The sequence below is a fragment of the Lampris incognitus genome, chromosome 2, assembly GCF_029633865.1.
Source record: "Lampris incognitus isolate fLamInc1 chromosome 2, fLamInc1.hap2, whole genome shotgun sequence".
NCBI lineage: Eukaryota > Metazoa > Chordata > Actinopteri > Lampriformes > Lampridae > Lampris > Lampris incognitus.
Window position 1 is genome coordinate 42555260 of NC_079212.1, and position 18295 is coordinate 42573554.

Below are 18295 nucleotides of genomic sequence, written 5' to 3' on the forward strand. Positions count from 1 at the left end.
TTGTAGCCCCTTTACTGAACTCACACAAAAACAAGAACTCACAGAAATGTTACGCAATATATGGGGGTCATCAACTCGAACAACAAAGTTGTTCAGGGTTTCAGTTCCAAGGTTACACAACACAACAGAATGACAACTGCAATTACACCACAACAAATAGTAATCACATAAACACATAAAAAAACATAAAACACTTACAAAACATTTAATAACAACTGACAATCTGCACGCAGTGCCTGATGGGTAAAACATGACAATTGGCACAATTCTGACGTGGTAGCAGCTGCGCTACAATACGATCTGGCACACATTTTCGCCTATAACTATATCGATTCAAAAATGTTTCTCGACTAACGACACGGAATCCCACAACGCAGTCAGTCGGGCCTTTTCTACGGCTATGGCCGGTGACTCTATGCCCAACAGGGGTCGCTCCAAACAATCGCTTGCAAAGGCTTCCACCACTAGGCTTGAAACGCCGTGCGTGCCGACTCCCGTGCGGTTGCGTAGCAGCTCCGCGATTACGTCATGACGTCCTGACGTGGGCGTGTTATGATGGCCGTGCGTTAGCCAGCGGCCCCCCCCCGTGCTTACCAAACAATATCTGTGCTAAACAAGCGCCTCGTAATCCTTGTCAGCGTTAGTGAGCGGCAGCGCGATGGACCCGTGTTGTGGTGCAACTTGAAAGCGTTGCGACAAAGACACGGTAGGCGGCTGTTATCATGACATAAGTTGTTTTTTTTTCTTTCTCTCTCTCTTTTTCTTTTTTTTTTTACGAGCCTGCCATAGTCAGCCGTCAATGAGCTAGCAAATGATCGTTAGGCTAGTAGGCAAGTGATACGCCGCACGTACGGGCTCGTGCAACTGTCCCCGGTGCGTGCTGTCACGTTGGCTGCTCGTGTATACCGCATCGCTGTTATCTCGTCACTGGCATGACCGGGCATCGTGTGTAGGATGTCTGTGTCAAGGCTGGACGCCAGTGTGTGCCTCTCTCTCTCCTGAGCAGATGGGTCAAGTGGGGGATGTTTCAGCTTTCGCCCAGGATCTCGCCACTGACAACAACGATCATCAGCCTCCACAGTGAAGCTTACGTTGCCCCCCCCCCCCATAGTAACGAGCAATAACATCCCCAAATTCTCTAATTTTAGCAGTGGTATTTTGAAATCACACACCGGCAGGGCTTTGCTTTTTCCGATTTGTATTTTTGTGTATCTTGATATTGTGGGGGGAAAAAAAACTATGCGAGTGCCCCCCCCCACTGCTACACCTGTCGTCTATCTAATCATCTGTTGGGGGGGGATCAAGAGTCAAGGAGCCCGGGTGTAGCTGTCACGCGCACAGTTGCATTTGGAGCTGCCATGGTCATGATCACCATCAGCCACACCTACCGCTGAACATTTCACTGACATGCCCCCCCCTCCTCCTCATCCTGCCATTCTGATGTCCAGCCCTTGCCTCAAGACTTAAAAACGTAACAATCAAGCAAGTCCTCTGCGCGGTGTCGAGTTGATGGTCAAGTCATACAACAGTTGTCCAGTTCTTTGCACTTTCTGTACACTGAAGAAAATGGGGAAGCTATTGTGTAGTAAGCCACAAGGTAAGACATGTTGAGACGAGGAGCTTTCACTGTTTTGGACTGAGGTGTGTGTGTGTGTGTGTGTGTGTGTGTGTGTGTGTGTGTGTGTGTGTGTGTGTGTGTGTGTGTGTGTGTGTGTGTGTGTGTGTGAGCATTTGTGTTTCCACTGGTTACATGCGTAGCATTTTTCAGACTCAGGCTGCGTTGTGGTGATGTGGTGGTCTTGTTCACCTTTTTCATCTATAGGATCGGATTAACCCACCTCTTTAAATGTGTGTACCTTTTTCTTATCTAATTACTTTAATGCAGCAATGTCCAGGTTTGTTTACTGGGCTTTCTTTAACTGCACGCGTTTCTTATTTAATGCTATTTTATTTCATAGTATAGTTGTTTTTGCCGAGTACTTATGTCACGGAGTATATGTCTCTGTATTGTTAACTGTCATACAATTCTTTTTGTAGCATTTCATATTTTTCATTGAAGTTAATGTGTGTGTCACTTTTTACTTGTAAACAAATAAGCCAGCTTGTGGCGGGTAGGAGCTGATTATCAGAACTGTGTTTCAGTCGTCTGAAATAGCAATACGGAGACCGTTGTCTACAAATTACAGGCTAAGAATTCACCTGTCATAGTGTCTTTATGCATGCTCAATAATCCAGGTAAGGAAATCACATAAAGCTGAATCAGTTCGTCCGGACACAACGTTTATTGAGAGAAACGTTTCATCACTCATCTAAGTGACCTCTTCAGTCTCAGCTGACTGCAGGTGTCCCCGCCCTTATAAACCATACAGTGGCATGTTGACCGTAAATAAAGACCAGTTTCATGTGCAAATTGCTGTGACCATTAATTAGAGTTACAATGGCCATGTGTACTGTTCACAGAAGATTGGGGGAATGGTTGCAATCACAGTCAGTTGCAGTCAGATACCTGCAGTCAGCTGAGACTGAAGAGGTCACTTAGACGGGTGATGAAACGTTTCTCCCGATTAATTTTGTGTCCAGGTGAACTGATTCAACTTTCTGTGATCAGTCAAAGCGCTAGTTGCTGTCTCTGGACTTCAGGGGCGTTAGGTTGCCAGTGGCATCGAGTACAAAAGTAGATGAGTCCATTCTAAACCTTATGGCATAACAATGTCGAAAAGTGGCAGCTAACCTGTCATACTTGACTGCTTCTTTGAGACTATACTTCTTTTCTTTTTTTTTTTATTTAGACCTTTATTGATTGCTTGAATATGCAGTTTTTTTTACTGAAACACTTGTTAGCATCCAGAAGGCCCTCTCAAGCAGTAATGGTTGTGGTGACTTGGCAAAACGCACCTTGACAAAAACCGAGGCAGTGAGAGTGCTTTTATTTCCTTTTGGCTCCAGAGAATTTACCAGCCAGTCTGGGATTCACACTAGCATCCATAGATCTGCAAGCCATGCACCCTTAAGTTAGAGAATTATGAGGGTAACCTATACTAGAGCAAACTGCCCCTTTGTCTTGGGAATGTCGGGCCGTCCTTTCTTCATTTCCTGAATTGGCATGTATGAAAGAGAAGAGCCACGATGACTTGGAAAGCAAAGCATGGTAATATATACATATATCCATCCATTATCCAAACCGCTTTATATATAATCTATAATATATATCCATCCATCCATTATCCAAACCGCTTATCCTGCTCTCAGGGTCGCGGGGATGGTGGAGCCTATCCCAGCAGTCATTGGGCAGCAGGCAGGGAGACACCCTGGACAGGCCGCCAGGCCATCACAGGGAATTATATATATATATATATTTTTTTTCTTTCCAAAGCATGTAAGCTGATGGTCAACACAACATGTTGCCTAGTTGTCACAGTTACACTTCCATACCAGTGAAAAACATCTTGTCCTCATCCATTCCCTGGCTTTGTTATTCTGCATTCAGGCCCAGAGTCTTGTTTATTTGTAGAGAATACTTTTTTATCTATTAACCTGTTCGTCTTGTGAAATTTCTTGCGACGACCACCTTCAAAATCTGTTTCCTATTTTTTACTTGGCAGACCGACTTTCAGAAATGGCAGAGAATCCTGAATAGTTTGATTTGAGCCCTATGGCCATGTCTGTGTGTCAGCAGCATCCTTCAGGGAAAAAGGGCCGTGTGAATGAATGCCTTTTTTCTATGTGGTCTGGACCGACAAGCCGCTCATCACATGGAGAGCGCCGGCCCTGTTTACGAGATGGGAGAACAGAGCAACAGACTTCATTATAGGAGTCTGTCTGCGCCGTGGCGGCACTACCCCCCCCCCCCGCTCACGCTTGTTTCATTGGCCATTCAGGAGCGGGTAATGCCAGCTGTACATTCATATGTGTGTGTCAGCATCAGCAGAATGCTATTTTGGCTGGCTGGGAACCATATTGTTCATGTCTCCCACAGCTGTGACTACATTAAAGAGGGTTGTTCAAGGCTGTGGAACCCCCCCTCCCATCCCTTCCTCCTTTTTGTGAGTGAGTCTGGAGGATATCGAGAGTTGCAAATGCTAACGCGAGCACACGACACGGCGTGTGCTCGCGCCGGCTCATGATTGAAAATTGGAACTGTGGCAGGTACCCATTCATCAAATTCCTTCCATCCCCATCCCTTAAGCACCCCAAACCACCCCTTCAAAATATCCAGCCCCGACCCTCCCCCTTTCCCATATTCCCCCTCCCCCTCCTCCCGACCTCCGTTTGTCTGTTTATTGGCAGCGGGAAGAATGGTGTCCCTGTGGGGAATGAAAAAGGAGGCTGTAGCCTACGTATTGACGTGGTGCATCACGCATGTGTGTTTTTGTGCTTGTGTGCGTCGATCAGTAAACACGCCAACAGGCTTCACGTGTGTGCCTGGGGTTCGCCACCGGTGAGAGAAATAGCCTCCGAGAAGACCTGCACGTGTAGAAGCCCATCATCCTGTTGTTCATGTGAGGGAGAGAGGGAGAGAGAGGGAGAGGGGGAACGTGTGGATGTGTGTCGACTTAAAGGTTTCGCTTTCCAGCCAGCTGCTCTTCCCTACCAGTCCTCCTCCTCCTCCTCTTCTTCCTCCTCCTCCTCCTCCTCCTCCTCCTCCACCCTCGGCTCCTCTGTGATAATCCTTGCTGACACGGCGCACAAAGGACTAAACGGCGGCTGCGTTCTCCAGCAGCAGCAGCAGGGACCTTGGTAAGCGCTCTCGCTGCACCCTCGCCTCTGGCTCCAGTCTCCACCGCCCAGGCTGCCTGCCTTTGCTGAGCCCGCGGGTGCCAGCAGCATAGATGCTACTGCTGTAACGCTGCCTGCCTGCCTGCCGTCTGTGTGCCTCATCTCTGGAATACCAGCCTGCCTGCTTCCTTCCCTCCCTCCCTCCCTCCCTCTCTTCTCCTCCTCCATCTCCTCCTCCTCCAGTTCATTCAGAGAATGCATCAGAAACAGAGGTCCGTCCTCTAGCCCTCGGATGCTGTTTTTTCTCCAGCTGGAGGTGGAGGACTGCTGATCCCTTCATTGCTCTCTCCCATCTTAGAATGTTTTGGGGAAGGAACCGCCACCTCTCCTGTCTTTTGTTTTGTTGACGGCTCTTGGTCTCACCCTGCCGCACGCCGCGGCTCCAACAGGTAAATCTGCCAGGCATGTTTTATTTACGCAATAAAGCAACATCGCAATCCCACGTTTGTGAAGAGGACTAGATGTTAAACGGTTTGGTGATGGTAGTTGATTTTTTTCTTTTAAGACGGTGAAATCGATCCCCTGGAAGTGTCAGGTCACTGATAAGGAAGCGCCGATATGTTGTCTTCATGATCTGCTTTGGTTCCAGGAGTCACTGTAAATGGAAGCACGCCATACAGCATCCTTCTGTTACTCATGGCTGCTCCTGTTTTCCCCAGGTTATAATCCTTCATAAATTAGGTGTTGTCAATAATACGGTACATTTATCCTGTGCGGAGATGAAGCGTAGCGGATGTGCAACCTTGACTACTCATAAACAGTCATGCCACATGTCATGGAAAGCTGTAGTAAAACCGGTGGGCGGGCCGGCAGGCAGGCAGGCAGGCAGGCATCCAGCTAGGCTGGCTGCTAGCCGTTGTATAACAGGCTGGTGACGATCAAACACAGGCACATGTTTCTTCAGCTGAAACGATCTGGCTGTAATCCTTCATAGCATTAAGGTATTAAATGTGTAGTGATGTAGTTCAGAGTGTCAGCTCTCTGGCTCAAAGCAGACTAATAAGAGCCGATTCAAAACTTCACACTAGAGCAATTTTACCACAGCGAAGCAGTATTGCAAGTATAAGGTACTGGATGTATTAGAAATACGACATATCTAAAGCCCAAACACTAAGGTACGGACAGGATTATGAATAGCCCCCCCCCTTTTCGCTCCAGTTGTACTTGGCCAATTACCCCACTCTTCTGAGCCGTCCCGGTCACTGCTCCAGCACCTCTGCTGACCCGGGGAGGGCTGCAGACTACCGCATGCCTCCTCCGATACATGTGGAGTCGCCAGGTGCTTCTTTTCACCTGACAGTGAGGAGTTTCGCCAGGGGGACGTAACGCGTGGGAGGATCATGCTATTCCCTCCAGTTCCCCCTCCTCCCGAACAGGTGCCCCGACCGACCAGAGGAGGCGCTAGTGCTGCAACTGGGACACATAACCCACATCCGGCTTCCCACCCGCAGACACGGCCAATTGTGTCTGTAGGGACGCCCGACCAAGCCGGAGGTAACACGGGGATTCGAACCGGCGATCCCAGTGTTGGTAGGCAACGGAATAGACTGCCACGCCACCCGGATGCCCAGATTATGAATAGTTTTTAACAGCAGCCATGTATCGAAAGGGAAGGGTTCATGTAGCAGCGAAGTTTGAGCCTCCCATCCAAGCCCTGAATGCTAATTCTGCTGTTGGATGCGAAGTCTAGATGGGACTGAGTGTTTTGTTTGTTATGGATTTGGTTTGTCCATTTAGGGGTGAATAACTTTTTACGCATGCAACGGTTGGCTTCTCAGTATTGATTTTTGAAATAACGTTTTGCCTGGGGCCTCTACGAATGCAGTTGGGACACTTGTTGGCAGGTGCGCGGGAAGATGTTTCAAGTCGGGGGGCTGCCAAGTAAAACGAAAAGTATTGTGGCAAGCCGGCATGGAAGAATGAGTCGAGAAGCAGAGATCCTTTTTTAATCGCAACTCCCATGTGCTCTTTTATTCACACCGGCCAGAATGGACCAGAACTGACAACAACGTAATGAGCCCCCCCCCCCCCCCGTGGCGACATCAGTCCCAGTCACGGTCCTACAGTCAGTCAGTAAATGGTTTTCTACTTAGTCTGAGTTGAACCCCCAAAACAACAACACAAGAATAACCACAACATGAACACCACATAAAACACAATTTTAAATCTAACATTAACAGTACTATCAGCCATTGCACTTCCTCAGCGCAGAACCGCCAACAGTCAGAGCGACCACCTCCCCCGTTCGCCCCAGTATGACGTCATTGTTTTGTTTGTATGGCGCGTGAGTAGCAGATTTGGAATGGAGTGTTTACTCACTTTATTGTTAAAAATGTACATTCCACGTAGTCCCGCTGTTTAAAATAATGCTGCATTTTATTTTTATTTTTTATGCATTTGTATGTTAGGAAAAGTTAGGCATACTGTTGTGTCTAAGATGTTACAGAGCCACCTGCCACTACTGAGGTGGGGGGCTGTACCCACCACTAGGGGGCGCTGCAGCCCCCTCCCCCCTTCCCGTGCTAATGCTCATTGGAGTTGGAAATCGGTTGGAGACCCCTAACGTTAGCGAACACTTGAGATGATCAAATCTTCATCACGGCGTTGTGGCTGTGAGGTGATAATCATTCATCATTCAAAGTTCAAACGTGTTTACCTGTGACACAGAGCTATCTTGACACTGTCAACATGCCATTTATTTCTTTACCTTTAGCATTCCAACTCAATCATTTTCCCCTCAATCACAGAAACATACCTGCCGGGGAGAAAAAGTCCTGCATAGTCCAAAACAAAGAACAAAGTTCAAAGCAGAACAAATAGTTCAGATTTGCGGGGGAAGGTTCACTCCCCTGTCATTAGAACGAGAGATCCATTCAGCTTGAGGGTCTGCGATGGTCTCTCTGATCAGTCTGTGACAGTACCTTTATGAGGCTTATGGTGTCCTGGCGCACAGGAATCCGCCTTCCCAACATGTTCCGATGCGGGCTGCTGAAGATCCAGGAGAGTGAGTATCACGGTTTGCTTTTGTTATCCCGCACTTTAAATCGGTTCCACAAGCTTAGGAAAATGACAAGAGTCACCAAATGGACTTGATCAGTGAAGGAGCCGGGCGATGCCGTGCGGTACGAGTTTTCTTCATTATTCAAGTTGTGTGGAGGTAACTAGTTGGCCATGATGCTAAAAACACCATCAGGAGGACTGCTGATGGGAAGTCTGAAGGGTAAAAACTCTGTATGTTATGTTTGATTTCAGCTTTATACGATGGGTAGCATGACATTAGGCACTTTTTTTATTCGTCTTTTTTTATGTTTATATTTGGGAAGGGACAATGTACTTAAGTCAACATTCGAAACAAAAGTAAATGTACCCGAGTTAGCTAAGAGGCTAGTTTCCATCGGCAGTCCCTTTGCCTGATGTTGTTAGGCATCCTAGGATAATAAAATAGTACAAAAGAAACCCATACAGCATAATTAATATACAATACAAGAACAACAAGAGCAAACAAACAAGAACATTTTGGCAGGATATTGTTTGGCTGTATCATTTGACAAACTTGTGTTGTAGATTTACAGTTGTTTGGGGCTAGAGTATTGCTTAAAATTGTGTTGCCTTGGGATTTTGCAAACAACTTAAGTTTTTTTTAAGGGAATTCATCGTTTAATATCTGTATCTCGCCCACCACTCGGCAGTTGTTGAGTTTGGTTGGTGGGAATGGAACATTGGCGATGAAGAAACCTGCACCAGAGAGACTCTAACCCTACTGGGTTAGGCTCTTTTTTAGGCCGCTATTGATTTTCCTGAAAAACCTCTCTGACTTCTAGATCTTTCTGACAAACAACTAGCTCCAACAGGTTCCAAAGGCGCAAAGCTCAGATGTCGTTTCGTACGCTGTTGCCATTCAGGGCCCACATTGGTCAAAAATATCCTCGGCTTAAAACACTCGTGTCATCTGATGTGAGGTTGACATAATAGTAGATATAACAGGATATAATAGTCAGACCATTTGTCGTAAAACAAACAGACTGGGCCGAGATACTTAGCACAGAAGCACGTATCCCATGACACTGTCTGCTGAAATATACAGAAATTATTCATAGTCCTGTTTAGAAGTTTTCTGAGTGGTGTGGAACTGGAGTTTGTTACCCAACCCATAACTCTAGGGTAAGAAAAAAATGAGAACATTTTCCTTTCTTTTTGGAGAGCCATACACAAGCATTGTTGAGCTGTGTGTCACTTCCCCAGACTCCTGTGCCTTGTGTACTAATGTATGGATTGGTTGGTTAGACTTGTGTAACGGGTGCAACTGTGAAGTGAGAATCTCTATAAGGTGTCTTATCCTGAGATATCTAATCTCCCCAATCTTCCCCGGAATGAACCTTTACCAGAATTTAGTCTCCCTGAAAAATGTCCATGAAAGGATTTGTTTGTGGGCGAGTGTGTACATGTGTGTACAGGTATGCCTTAGCAAAATAAGCATGTGTGTGTGTGTATAATGGACATGTTCCTGCTTTGCCGTGTGTGTGTGAGAGAGGCGACGTTGGCCTCACAGATTGGCCCTCAGCGGTATATGACGGAAGCTGGCCCATCTGTCCTGAGGGCAGAGAGCTGCTTATCCTTGCTGTCTTAGCCCTAAGATGCAGATTGGCGGTGACATCTCAACACGCCCATAGCCCGACCATGGCTCCCCTCAACTCTGAAAAAAGTGAAATGTACAACACCCCCCCCATTCTCCGTTCTATATAGAGGCAGCAGTGCAGTCTGCCTAAACCAGGGATAGGCAACATGGTCCAGAAAGGTCTGGTGTGGGTGCAGGTCTTTGTTCCAACCAAGCAGTTACACACCTGATTCTATTAGTCAACCAATAGTCTTTGCTAAGGACCTTGATTTGTAGACTCAGGTGTGTAACTCCTTGGTTGGAACAAAGACCTGCACCCACACCGGACCTTTCTGGACCACGTTGCTTATCCCTGGCCTAAACCATCCATTGGGTTTTGTGAAACATCAAGTCCAACCCTAGGTGACAATGGTGATTGCAGTTTCGATCTCGGGTTCAGCACCAAATCTGAAGTTGGGTTGCCCATCGCTCATACTGATCAGGAATCAGGAACAATTTTTTGTCATTTACTTCATGTACTTGCGTACACAAAAGAAACGAAATTCTGTTTCCCCCAGCCCACAGCAGTGCGACACAAAAGACAAAAACAAACATCCCAAATTTCCCTGAAATGACACCACCAAAAAAAACACGTAGAAAAACAGAGAGAACAAAAAAACAAAAACAAACAGTTAACAAGACAGTCCGCTCTGCAACACAGTCCAAAAAATTCCACTGTCCAGAGAACGAACGCCAGCCAGGATGGCTGTCGGAACTGCCGGTCTGCAGGGGCTAGCTTCCACATCCTGTCCAACTGCCCTCGGTGTTTCCTCCTCATGTGCAGCTCCGGCAGGGCCGTGGTCCCTGGGCCCACCGGACACAGTAGACCAGGCTCCCCTAGCCGATCCAACGCCAGCTCTCCCAGCCAGACGGCTTCGACACACCTCCCCGCACTCCACATGACAACACAGTCAACGCTAGGCGAGGCCGCCGCCAGACCATCCTCGGTATTATCGGAACTGCCGGTCTGCAGGGGCTAGCAGTATGATGGTAAACATGGGACCCAATATGTTGCATTGTATGTTGGCGTGGTCATTTTAACTTTGTATTTACATGGTTGGTAACGTTTGTGTGAGGGTGCAGGTAGGAAGAAGGGCTTTGAGCTCAAGACATTGTTTGCATTGGTAATATTACAGTGCAACTGATGGAGGAATAAATGAAGAGCTAAAGGCCTCTAACTTGTGAACTTCCACGCTGTGTTGCTATATTCATAGTTTGCTCGGCTTGCCTTTTAACAGGTTTATCAAAGCTCTGTTTCCCACAATTTGAAAAGCATGACAGTCAGTTTGAGAAAACCAACCACGCCGCTAAATACCATCCTCAGTATCTCTCTCTCTCGCTCTCTCTCTCTGACGTAACAAGCGCATGGTAAATTTCGCAACTGGCTTAACGTGAGCAAAAGTGTACTGTCGAGGCCCGAGATAAGAGCAAAGTGTGGAATGTTGTCTCTGTATGAATCTGGGTTGAATTCCCCCAGCGCTGTGAATGTTCACGGCACAACCCGTCCTAGCCTATTCAACGTTGATAAGATATCAGTGGGTTCGAGCAGAAACTCCCATTGAGGGCATATGTGGGAACGAGTTGTGGGTAGTAAGGCTTTCTAATTTTTTTCTTTCCACGTCTCCATAAAAGGTTCATTAGCCAAGCATGCACCACCGTGACAGGCCTGTGTTATTCTTGGATCATTTCGGTTGAAGCAACGATTGGGTGTTCTTTTGGATGAGCAAGCTGTTTTTGCCAAAATCCGAGGTATCCTCTGATAACTGTAGCCGTATGTTGGAAGCACAGATGGCAGTCTTCCAGGCCCTGGTGCCTCTAGCCAATGCAGTGACCCCTCCACCATATTTGTATCTCCCTCATGGACCAATGGAGTAATGGCTCCCCGTTACTCCGTTGGTCACCTGACCGATTTGCGCTGTGAGGAACCGTGTACAATATTGACCAAAGCAAAGCGGAAGCCTCTCCAAGGGTTTTTGGCCTTGGCGTTGCAAAATGCTGTTATTTATAGAGGTCACGGCAGTCCCGGTTATATGTTGTCACTGTGTTTGTGTGTGTGTGTGTGTATGGCAGCATCCGTCAGGGTATACTTGTAAGCAAAAAAAAATTGCACATGATGCAGAAGAATGGGTTCGGCATTTCAAGGCATTTAATTTTATTTTCTTGTGTTTTAGCCTATTTTGGGCATCCAGAACTAATTTTTATTATCACATTGCAAGAAAGAAACGGTGCTTAGTATGTTCACGTAATTTACATATACAGGCCTAAAATGGGTACCAGGGAAGCTGAAATTAGCAGAGGCACACAAGATTTTCTGGTCATTCATCTCAATAAAAATGGCATGGTATGATATCTGACTGGCTTTCAAGATACCTTCATCAGGTAGAATTAAGGGGATCTCCGTTATAGTCTTAATGTTGTAAATGCTGTAAAGATGTCCAGTTCATGCGCTGGTAGTTTAACACAAATGAGTGACAGGAAGTGTGACAAAGTGGTACATTTGTGGGTGTTAATGCAATGTGGAAAGTGGCTAAGCTATGCTTTTGACCAGAGAATAGAAGATGAGAAGCCAGCTTTTTTAATCTTTGATGGTATTTTCATGCTTATGCAGATGTCTGTAATAACAAAAACGACGCCGTAATCTCGATATGCCTGCAAGTGTCATGTCAAACACGGTAGAGTCCTCTCTGAACTGTTATTGAAAGATTAAAATGATTTTTTTTAAAAACATTTATCTTCCAGCTGAATATCAGACGATAGAATCAAAAGCAAAACTGAATAAAAAGCAATGAAACAAGTGGGTGGCTATCTGGGTGGCTTAAAGTGGCTGTTTTGCTGAAGGGAATGTTTTGCATGAGACCTCCAACATGGCGTCGTCTTGGAGAGCCGGTAATGGCTGCAGGTTCTTGCTGGGTTTCAAGCTGAGTGTGTGAACACATCTTTGGTGTGAGACATGACACATTTTAGGGTGTGCGTTCCCATTGTCTGAAGTGAGCCTAGTTTGCTGTAACACTACGTAGATAAATATTTGACCTTTTTTTTTCTTCTCCCCATTTTGCGAGGCATCAGTGTCGAGGCAAGGCAGATCTGACCAGACGCTTGCCTCAGTCTTTGTTGCTTTTGCTCTTTAAAGGGTAATTCCGATTTTTTTTGTACAAGCTGGGACATAATGTCTATAGTTTTTGCTATCATGCGTATTAGTCATATGATTTTACTCACTGGCTTCATTTTGGAGATTTTGGACACGAGACCACCACTGGACTCGGCTTTGAAACTGCATCTTCTGGGAAAACTGAACACCAGCGTCAGACATGTCTCACCAAGTCCAATTTAACCTGTTTCCCCAAACCTCGTATTTGGAAGTGGAAAGGAAATTGCAAGTTAAGGTTATTACCCTGGGCGTCCGGGCGGCGTGCCGGTCTATTCCGTTGCCTACCAACACGGGGATCGGTGGTTCGAATCCCCGTGTTACCTCCGGCTTGGTCAGGCGTCCCTACAGACACAATTGGCCATGTCTGTGGGTGGAAAGCCGAATGCGGGTATGTGTCATGGTCGCTGCACTAGCGCCACCTCTGGTCGGTCGGGGTGCCTGTTCAGGGGGGGAAGGGGAATAGAGTGATCCTCCCACGTGCTACATCCTCCTGACGAAACTCCTCACTATCAGGTGAAAAGAAGCGGCTGGCGACTCCATATGTTTTGGAGGAGGCATGTGGTAGTCTGCAGCCCTCTCCGGATCGGCAGAGGGGGTGGAGCAGCGACCAGGATGGCTCAGAAGAGTGGGGTAATTGGCCAAGTACAATTGGGGAGAAAAGGGGGGGGGGTTAATGCCTAAAGTGTCTAATAGTATTGCTGGTCTATTGCATTGCTGGTTCAACTTGCAGGAGTGACAAGCCTATGCATTTCATAGGTAGTACTACTCTTCAAATGCCACCATGCCAGCACATCTGAGTAATAGATAATTAGAAATCATGTATGTTGTCTAACGTAGACACAAGGTATTTTGTTGTCGTTGTCATCATAGTAGTAGTAGTAGCAGTAGCAGTAGTAGGGACAGGTTTAAGGGTTGTGTTCAGATGCCATTGTATGTTGGGTGTAGCGGTAGTCCCATATCCAAAATAACAAACAAGCCAGTGAGTAAAATTGTACCGTAACTGATGTGCACAATGGCAAAAACTATGAAAATAAGACCCATGTTGTAACAAAACAGAATTATCCTCCCAGAAGGCCGAGCTTCTGAGGCAGAAAAACGCTGCTTTTATTGGAGCAAAATGCGAATCCTGCATTAGTGCATATCATTCAAGCACACACACGTGCATGCATGCTCGCACACACACACACACACACACACACACACACACACACACACACACACACACACACACACACACACACACACACACATATATACACACACACACTGTATTCTATTTACTGTTGCATATAAACTGCAGTTGTATGGTTGGCAGCCAAGGTAAATTAAGGTCATTTAGAAAGAGACTGATATACTGTCCTCCAGTTGTTCAAGCCTGCAGGACTGCCTCGCTGCAATATCCCCTCCAACTGTTGTTGTTCTTTTTCTTATTAGGCTTGGTACACACAAAAATGTCACCCTCATCAGGAACCGGAATGCTAAGCCGGTACAATAAAGTCATTTCTGCTTTGAGTGTGCTCACAAAAGTGAAAGTGGTGCCGGGCCTCTTTCACATGGGAATTATTTCTAAAGTGGCTGGCTGTATCGAGAATGCCTGAGATTGTGGGAGGTAAAGTATGTAGTCTGTGGTTGAAGGCGAATCTCTTTACTTCTTCTACGAAGGTTCCTGTTCATTTTGCTGACTCAGGCCTCTGCACCAACACTGCTTCCGATGTTTGTTCTTGTTTCCGGAGGGGGCCGGCAGCATGAATTTGAAATGCCGGAGTCATCAGTCAAGTTCACGCACACGTGGGTATGAGTGACTGGGGGTGTTTGTGTGTGTGCGTGCACCCTCCGGTGTGTCGGGTCAGGGCTTGATTAACGCAGCGGGACGTAGCATTGGTGTCCAGCTGCTCCCTCCAGAAGTGTGCCACGGCACACAGCATGACCTCCAATGAATGTTCCAGCAGTGAGGAGAGAGGACTACTCTGCTGAAGCTAATGAGACGTAGGGCGTGCTGTTCTATGTGTCCCTCAGCAGCCATCAGCCAACGCCAATGACGTAGTTCACAGGTTGTGTGGCGTTTCACGATTCTGAGCCCTGTGGTTGTAATTAATGAGGAAGTGGTTTTTGAGAGACATCATTTCTCATCTGTCACATTTTACCACAGACTTGAGACTTGCTTAAACATATTCTGTGTTTCTCTCCCCCTCCCTCTCTCCAAATCCTCAGTTATTCCTCCAGTCATCCCCGACCTGTTCTTAGAGACGCCCTTGGTGCCGCCCCTGCCCTCCTTGTCCTCTGGGCAGGCCGGCCCTGCCGCACAGAGGTCCCGGAGGCGCAGCAGCAGTAGCAACAACAACAGCGACGACAGCGCAAGCGGGCCCCGGCCCTCACGCTCAACCCCAGGGCCAGGCCGCGTCAAAGGCACCATGGAGGTGGGCATGCGTGTGGTGCGAGGGCTGGACTGGAAATGGGGAAACCAGGATGACGGTGAGGGTCACGTGGGCACCGTGGTGGAGATTGGGCGGCAGGGCAGCACCACCACACCGGACAAGACGGTGGTGGTGCAGTGGGACAGTGGCACGCGCACCAACTATCGCACCGGCTACCAGGGAGCCTATGACCTGCTGCTGTACGACAACGCTCAAATTGGTGAGCACTAAAGACCGTTTCCTTTCCTCTCTGGCTTGACAAACTTGTGTTTATCTTGTCTTTTTTGTATGTTTACATTATTTATTCAGCCCTAATTAAGAGGGCCCGTCACTTCAGGCTATTCCATAACCAAAAAAATATTCATTATGCACTTTGATTACCTTTTAAAGAAGGGGCATGTCTGTGACTGAGAGTGTCTAGAGAGGATTCAGGTGATCTGCAGGAGGTTTCATATCACTTTCCTCCAGTTTAAAATATTACACATCGCACTTAAATATCACTTAAGGGAAATAACATGGCAAATTATGTAAATTAACATTTTATTTCAAAACTAAAAAGCCCTTAAATTACAACCTTCTAAATTACCCAAATTAGAAAAGAAATTGGCTACTTCGGGGGTGACCGGGTAGCATAGCGGTCTGTTCCGTTGCCTGCTGACACGGGGATCGACGGTTCAAATCCCCGTGTTGCCTCCCTACAGACACAATTGGCCGTGTCTGCGGGTGGGAAGCCGGATGCGGGTATGTGTCCTGATCGCTGCACTAGCGCCTCCTCTGGTCGGTCGGGGCGCCCGTTCGGAGGGGGGGGCTGGGGGGAATAGTGTGATCCTCCCACATGTGACGTTCCCCTAGCGAAACTCCTCACTGTCAGGTGAAAAGAAGCGGCTGGCGACTCCACATGTATCGGAGGAGGCATGTGGTAGTCGGCAGCCCCCCCCGGACCGGCAGAGGGGGTGGAGCAGCGACTGGGATGGCTTGGAAGAGTGGGGTAATTGACCGGATACAATTGGGCAGAAAAAGAAGGGGGGAAACAAGAAATCGGCTGCTACTTTTCTAATTAATCAATTTCCTAAATGGTTTTAAATCAATAAAATTAATAGAACTACAAACCTCGTTTAATATTGATATTGGACTATACTGTATTTGGCTGATATTGATATTGGACTATACAAATAAATTGACTTGACATGTAAATGACCATGCCAGTTTTCCTTTTGTGTCTTGCGGTAAAAAAACGTTTGTGCATAATGCGGCTGATTGTGGTCCAATTTGTCTTACGCTGCATCCTTTGCAATGTGATAATCGCACACTGCGATGTCGATGCTGAAACCGTGCATCTTTCAGCCCCATCACATTGTCATCTCGCTTGTTTGTTCGTCATCGAGGCGACTCTTCAAGCCTTGACTGAGTCCACGTCCACTAGCACAGTGCAGAAGGGGTCATCTCGCACCGTCAGCTGTGTAGCACCGTTTACAGCTTGAACGACACCAGAACTAATGCAGGACTCTCATCTGCGTTTTGCTCCAATAAAAGCAACATTTTTCTGCCTCAGAAGCTAGGCCTTCGATTAATGGAGCATGAGGAGAGAGGGACAGCATGGAGAGCGGGGCGGGGGGGGGGGGTCGTCGTCAGTTGTTGTTCTTCAGTTAGTCCCCATCTGAACTCAAGGTAAACAAATTGAGGCAGTCTCCACCTACAAATACTTGAGATTTTTAATTGATGACCACCTCTCTTTTAAGCCCCATACACAGAGTCTGGTGAAAAAGTTGAAATTGAAGTTAGGTTTTTATTTTAGGAACAAGTCTTGGTTTTTCTCCCCATGTCAGGCGAAGACTAGTTGAAGCAACATTCTTGCCTGTTCTTGACTATGGTGACTTACTGTACATGAAGGCATCAGCTCATTGTCTCCATGTTAGACACTGTGTATCATGGAGCATTATGGTTTGTTACAAACTGTAGAGCCCTCACGCGTCACTGTGTCCTTTACTCCAAAGTCAATTGGCCTGCTCTATCAACACGGCAACTTAGTCACTGGTATGTTTTTATTTATAAGGCCATTCTGGGTACCCTCCCCTGTTATTTATCTATCTTTCTGTCCATAAAACATGGCACTTATGGATTACGGTCTCAGGACACCTTGCAAATGACTGTTGCTAACGTTCGGACTGAGCTGGGCAAGAAGGCCTTCATGTTTTCTGCACCATCTGCCTGGAATAGCCTGCAGAATAGACTTAAACTCCAGGACTTGGTTAATCTATCAGAATTTGAAGGTATGGTTAAGTCTACAGAATCTGAGTCTATTGGAAATTGTAAATGATTCAATTGATAACAGGTCTGTATCTTTTCCCTTCATTTTTATGCTATTTTGCACTTTGAGCTATTCTGTTGTCTTCATGTGAGTGTGTGCTGAAACTGGTATACTGCTGCCATTCTTGGCCAGGTCTCTCTTGTAAAAGAGATTTTAATCTCAATGGGACTAACCTGGTTAAATAAAGGTAAATAAATAAAGGTAAATAATAGTAATAAATAAAAAATTTGAAGTTATTGCTGTTAAGGAACCGTGGTTAGCATACGAGTTGTGCTGTTGTTGGCCCCAGTCATATAGTACAATGTAGAAATGTTAGTGTTTGGGGCATCCGGGTGGCGTGGCGGTCTATTCCGTTGCCTACCAACACGGGGATCGCCAGTTTGAATCCCCGTGGTTGGGCATCCCTATAGACACAATTGGCTGTGTCTGCGGGTGGGAAGCCGGATGTGGGTATGTGTCCTGGTCGCTCCACTAGCGTCTCCTCTGGTCGGTTGGGGCACCTGTTCGGGGGGGGGGGCAACTCGGGAGGGAGTATCATGATTCTCCCACGTGCTACGTCCCCCTGGCGAAACTCCTCACTGTCAGGTGAAAAGAAGCGGCTGGCGACTCCACATGTATCGGAGGAGGCATGTGGTAGTCTGCAGCCCTCCCCGGATCGGCAGAGGGGCGGAGCAGCGACCGGGATGGCTCAGAAGAGTGGGGTAATTGGCCAAGTACGATTGGGGAGAAAAAGGGGGGGGGGCTGAAAAAAGAAATATAATGTGTGACTTTCATCGTGAAGGGTGTTCATTTGTTTTCGACCTGCCACAGCAGCAAGTAGACTGACATTTTGCACCAGCTAATTAATTTTCTGAAGAACAGCTGAAAGAGAAGACAGACTGAATGTTGGATAACTAACCACAATGGCTTACTTCAGCCACAATTTATTAGTATTTGGTTTGTGGCTAGCGCTTATTTCAAACAATATTTATCTTTTTTTTTGTACATAAAAAAAA

At 46.8% G+C, this 18295-nt stretch overlaps 1 protein-coding gene across 5 annotated transcripts in view; it reads left to right on the plus strand.

The window, feature by feature from the left end:
* The first annotated feature begins 589 nt into the window (after window positions 1-589).
* Window positions 590-18295, plus strand: part of mib2 (MIB E3 ubiquitin protein ligase 2) — a 70278-nt gene continuing 52572 nt past the window's right edge. For 2 of the 5 annotated variants that reach the window (XM_056302238.1, XM_056302240.1), the window contains exons 1-2: window positions 1121-1597; window positions 14790-15212. In XM_056302238.1, the coding sequence (XP_056158213.1) occupies window positions 1510-1597; window positions 14790-15212 (511 nt within the window). In that variant the 5' untranslated portion in view covers window positions 1121-1509. Of the gene's footprint in view, window positions 707-1120; window positions 1598-5043; window positions 5166-7648; window positions 7781-14789; window positions 15213-18295 lie in introns of those variants that run through there. The other 3 variants (XM_056302242.1, XM_056302241.1, XM_056302239.1) reach the window with 3 other exon arrangements.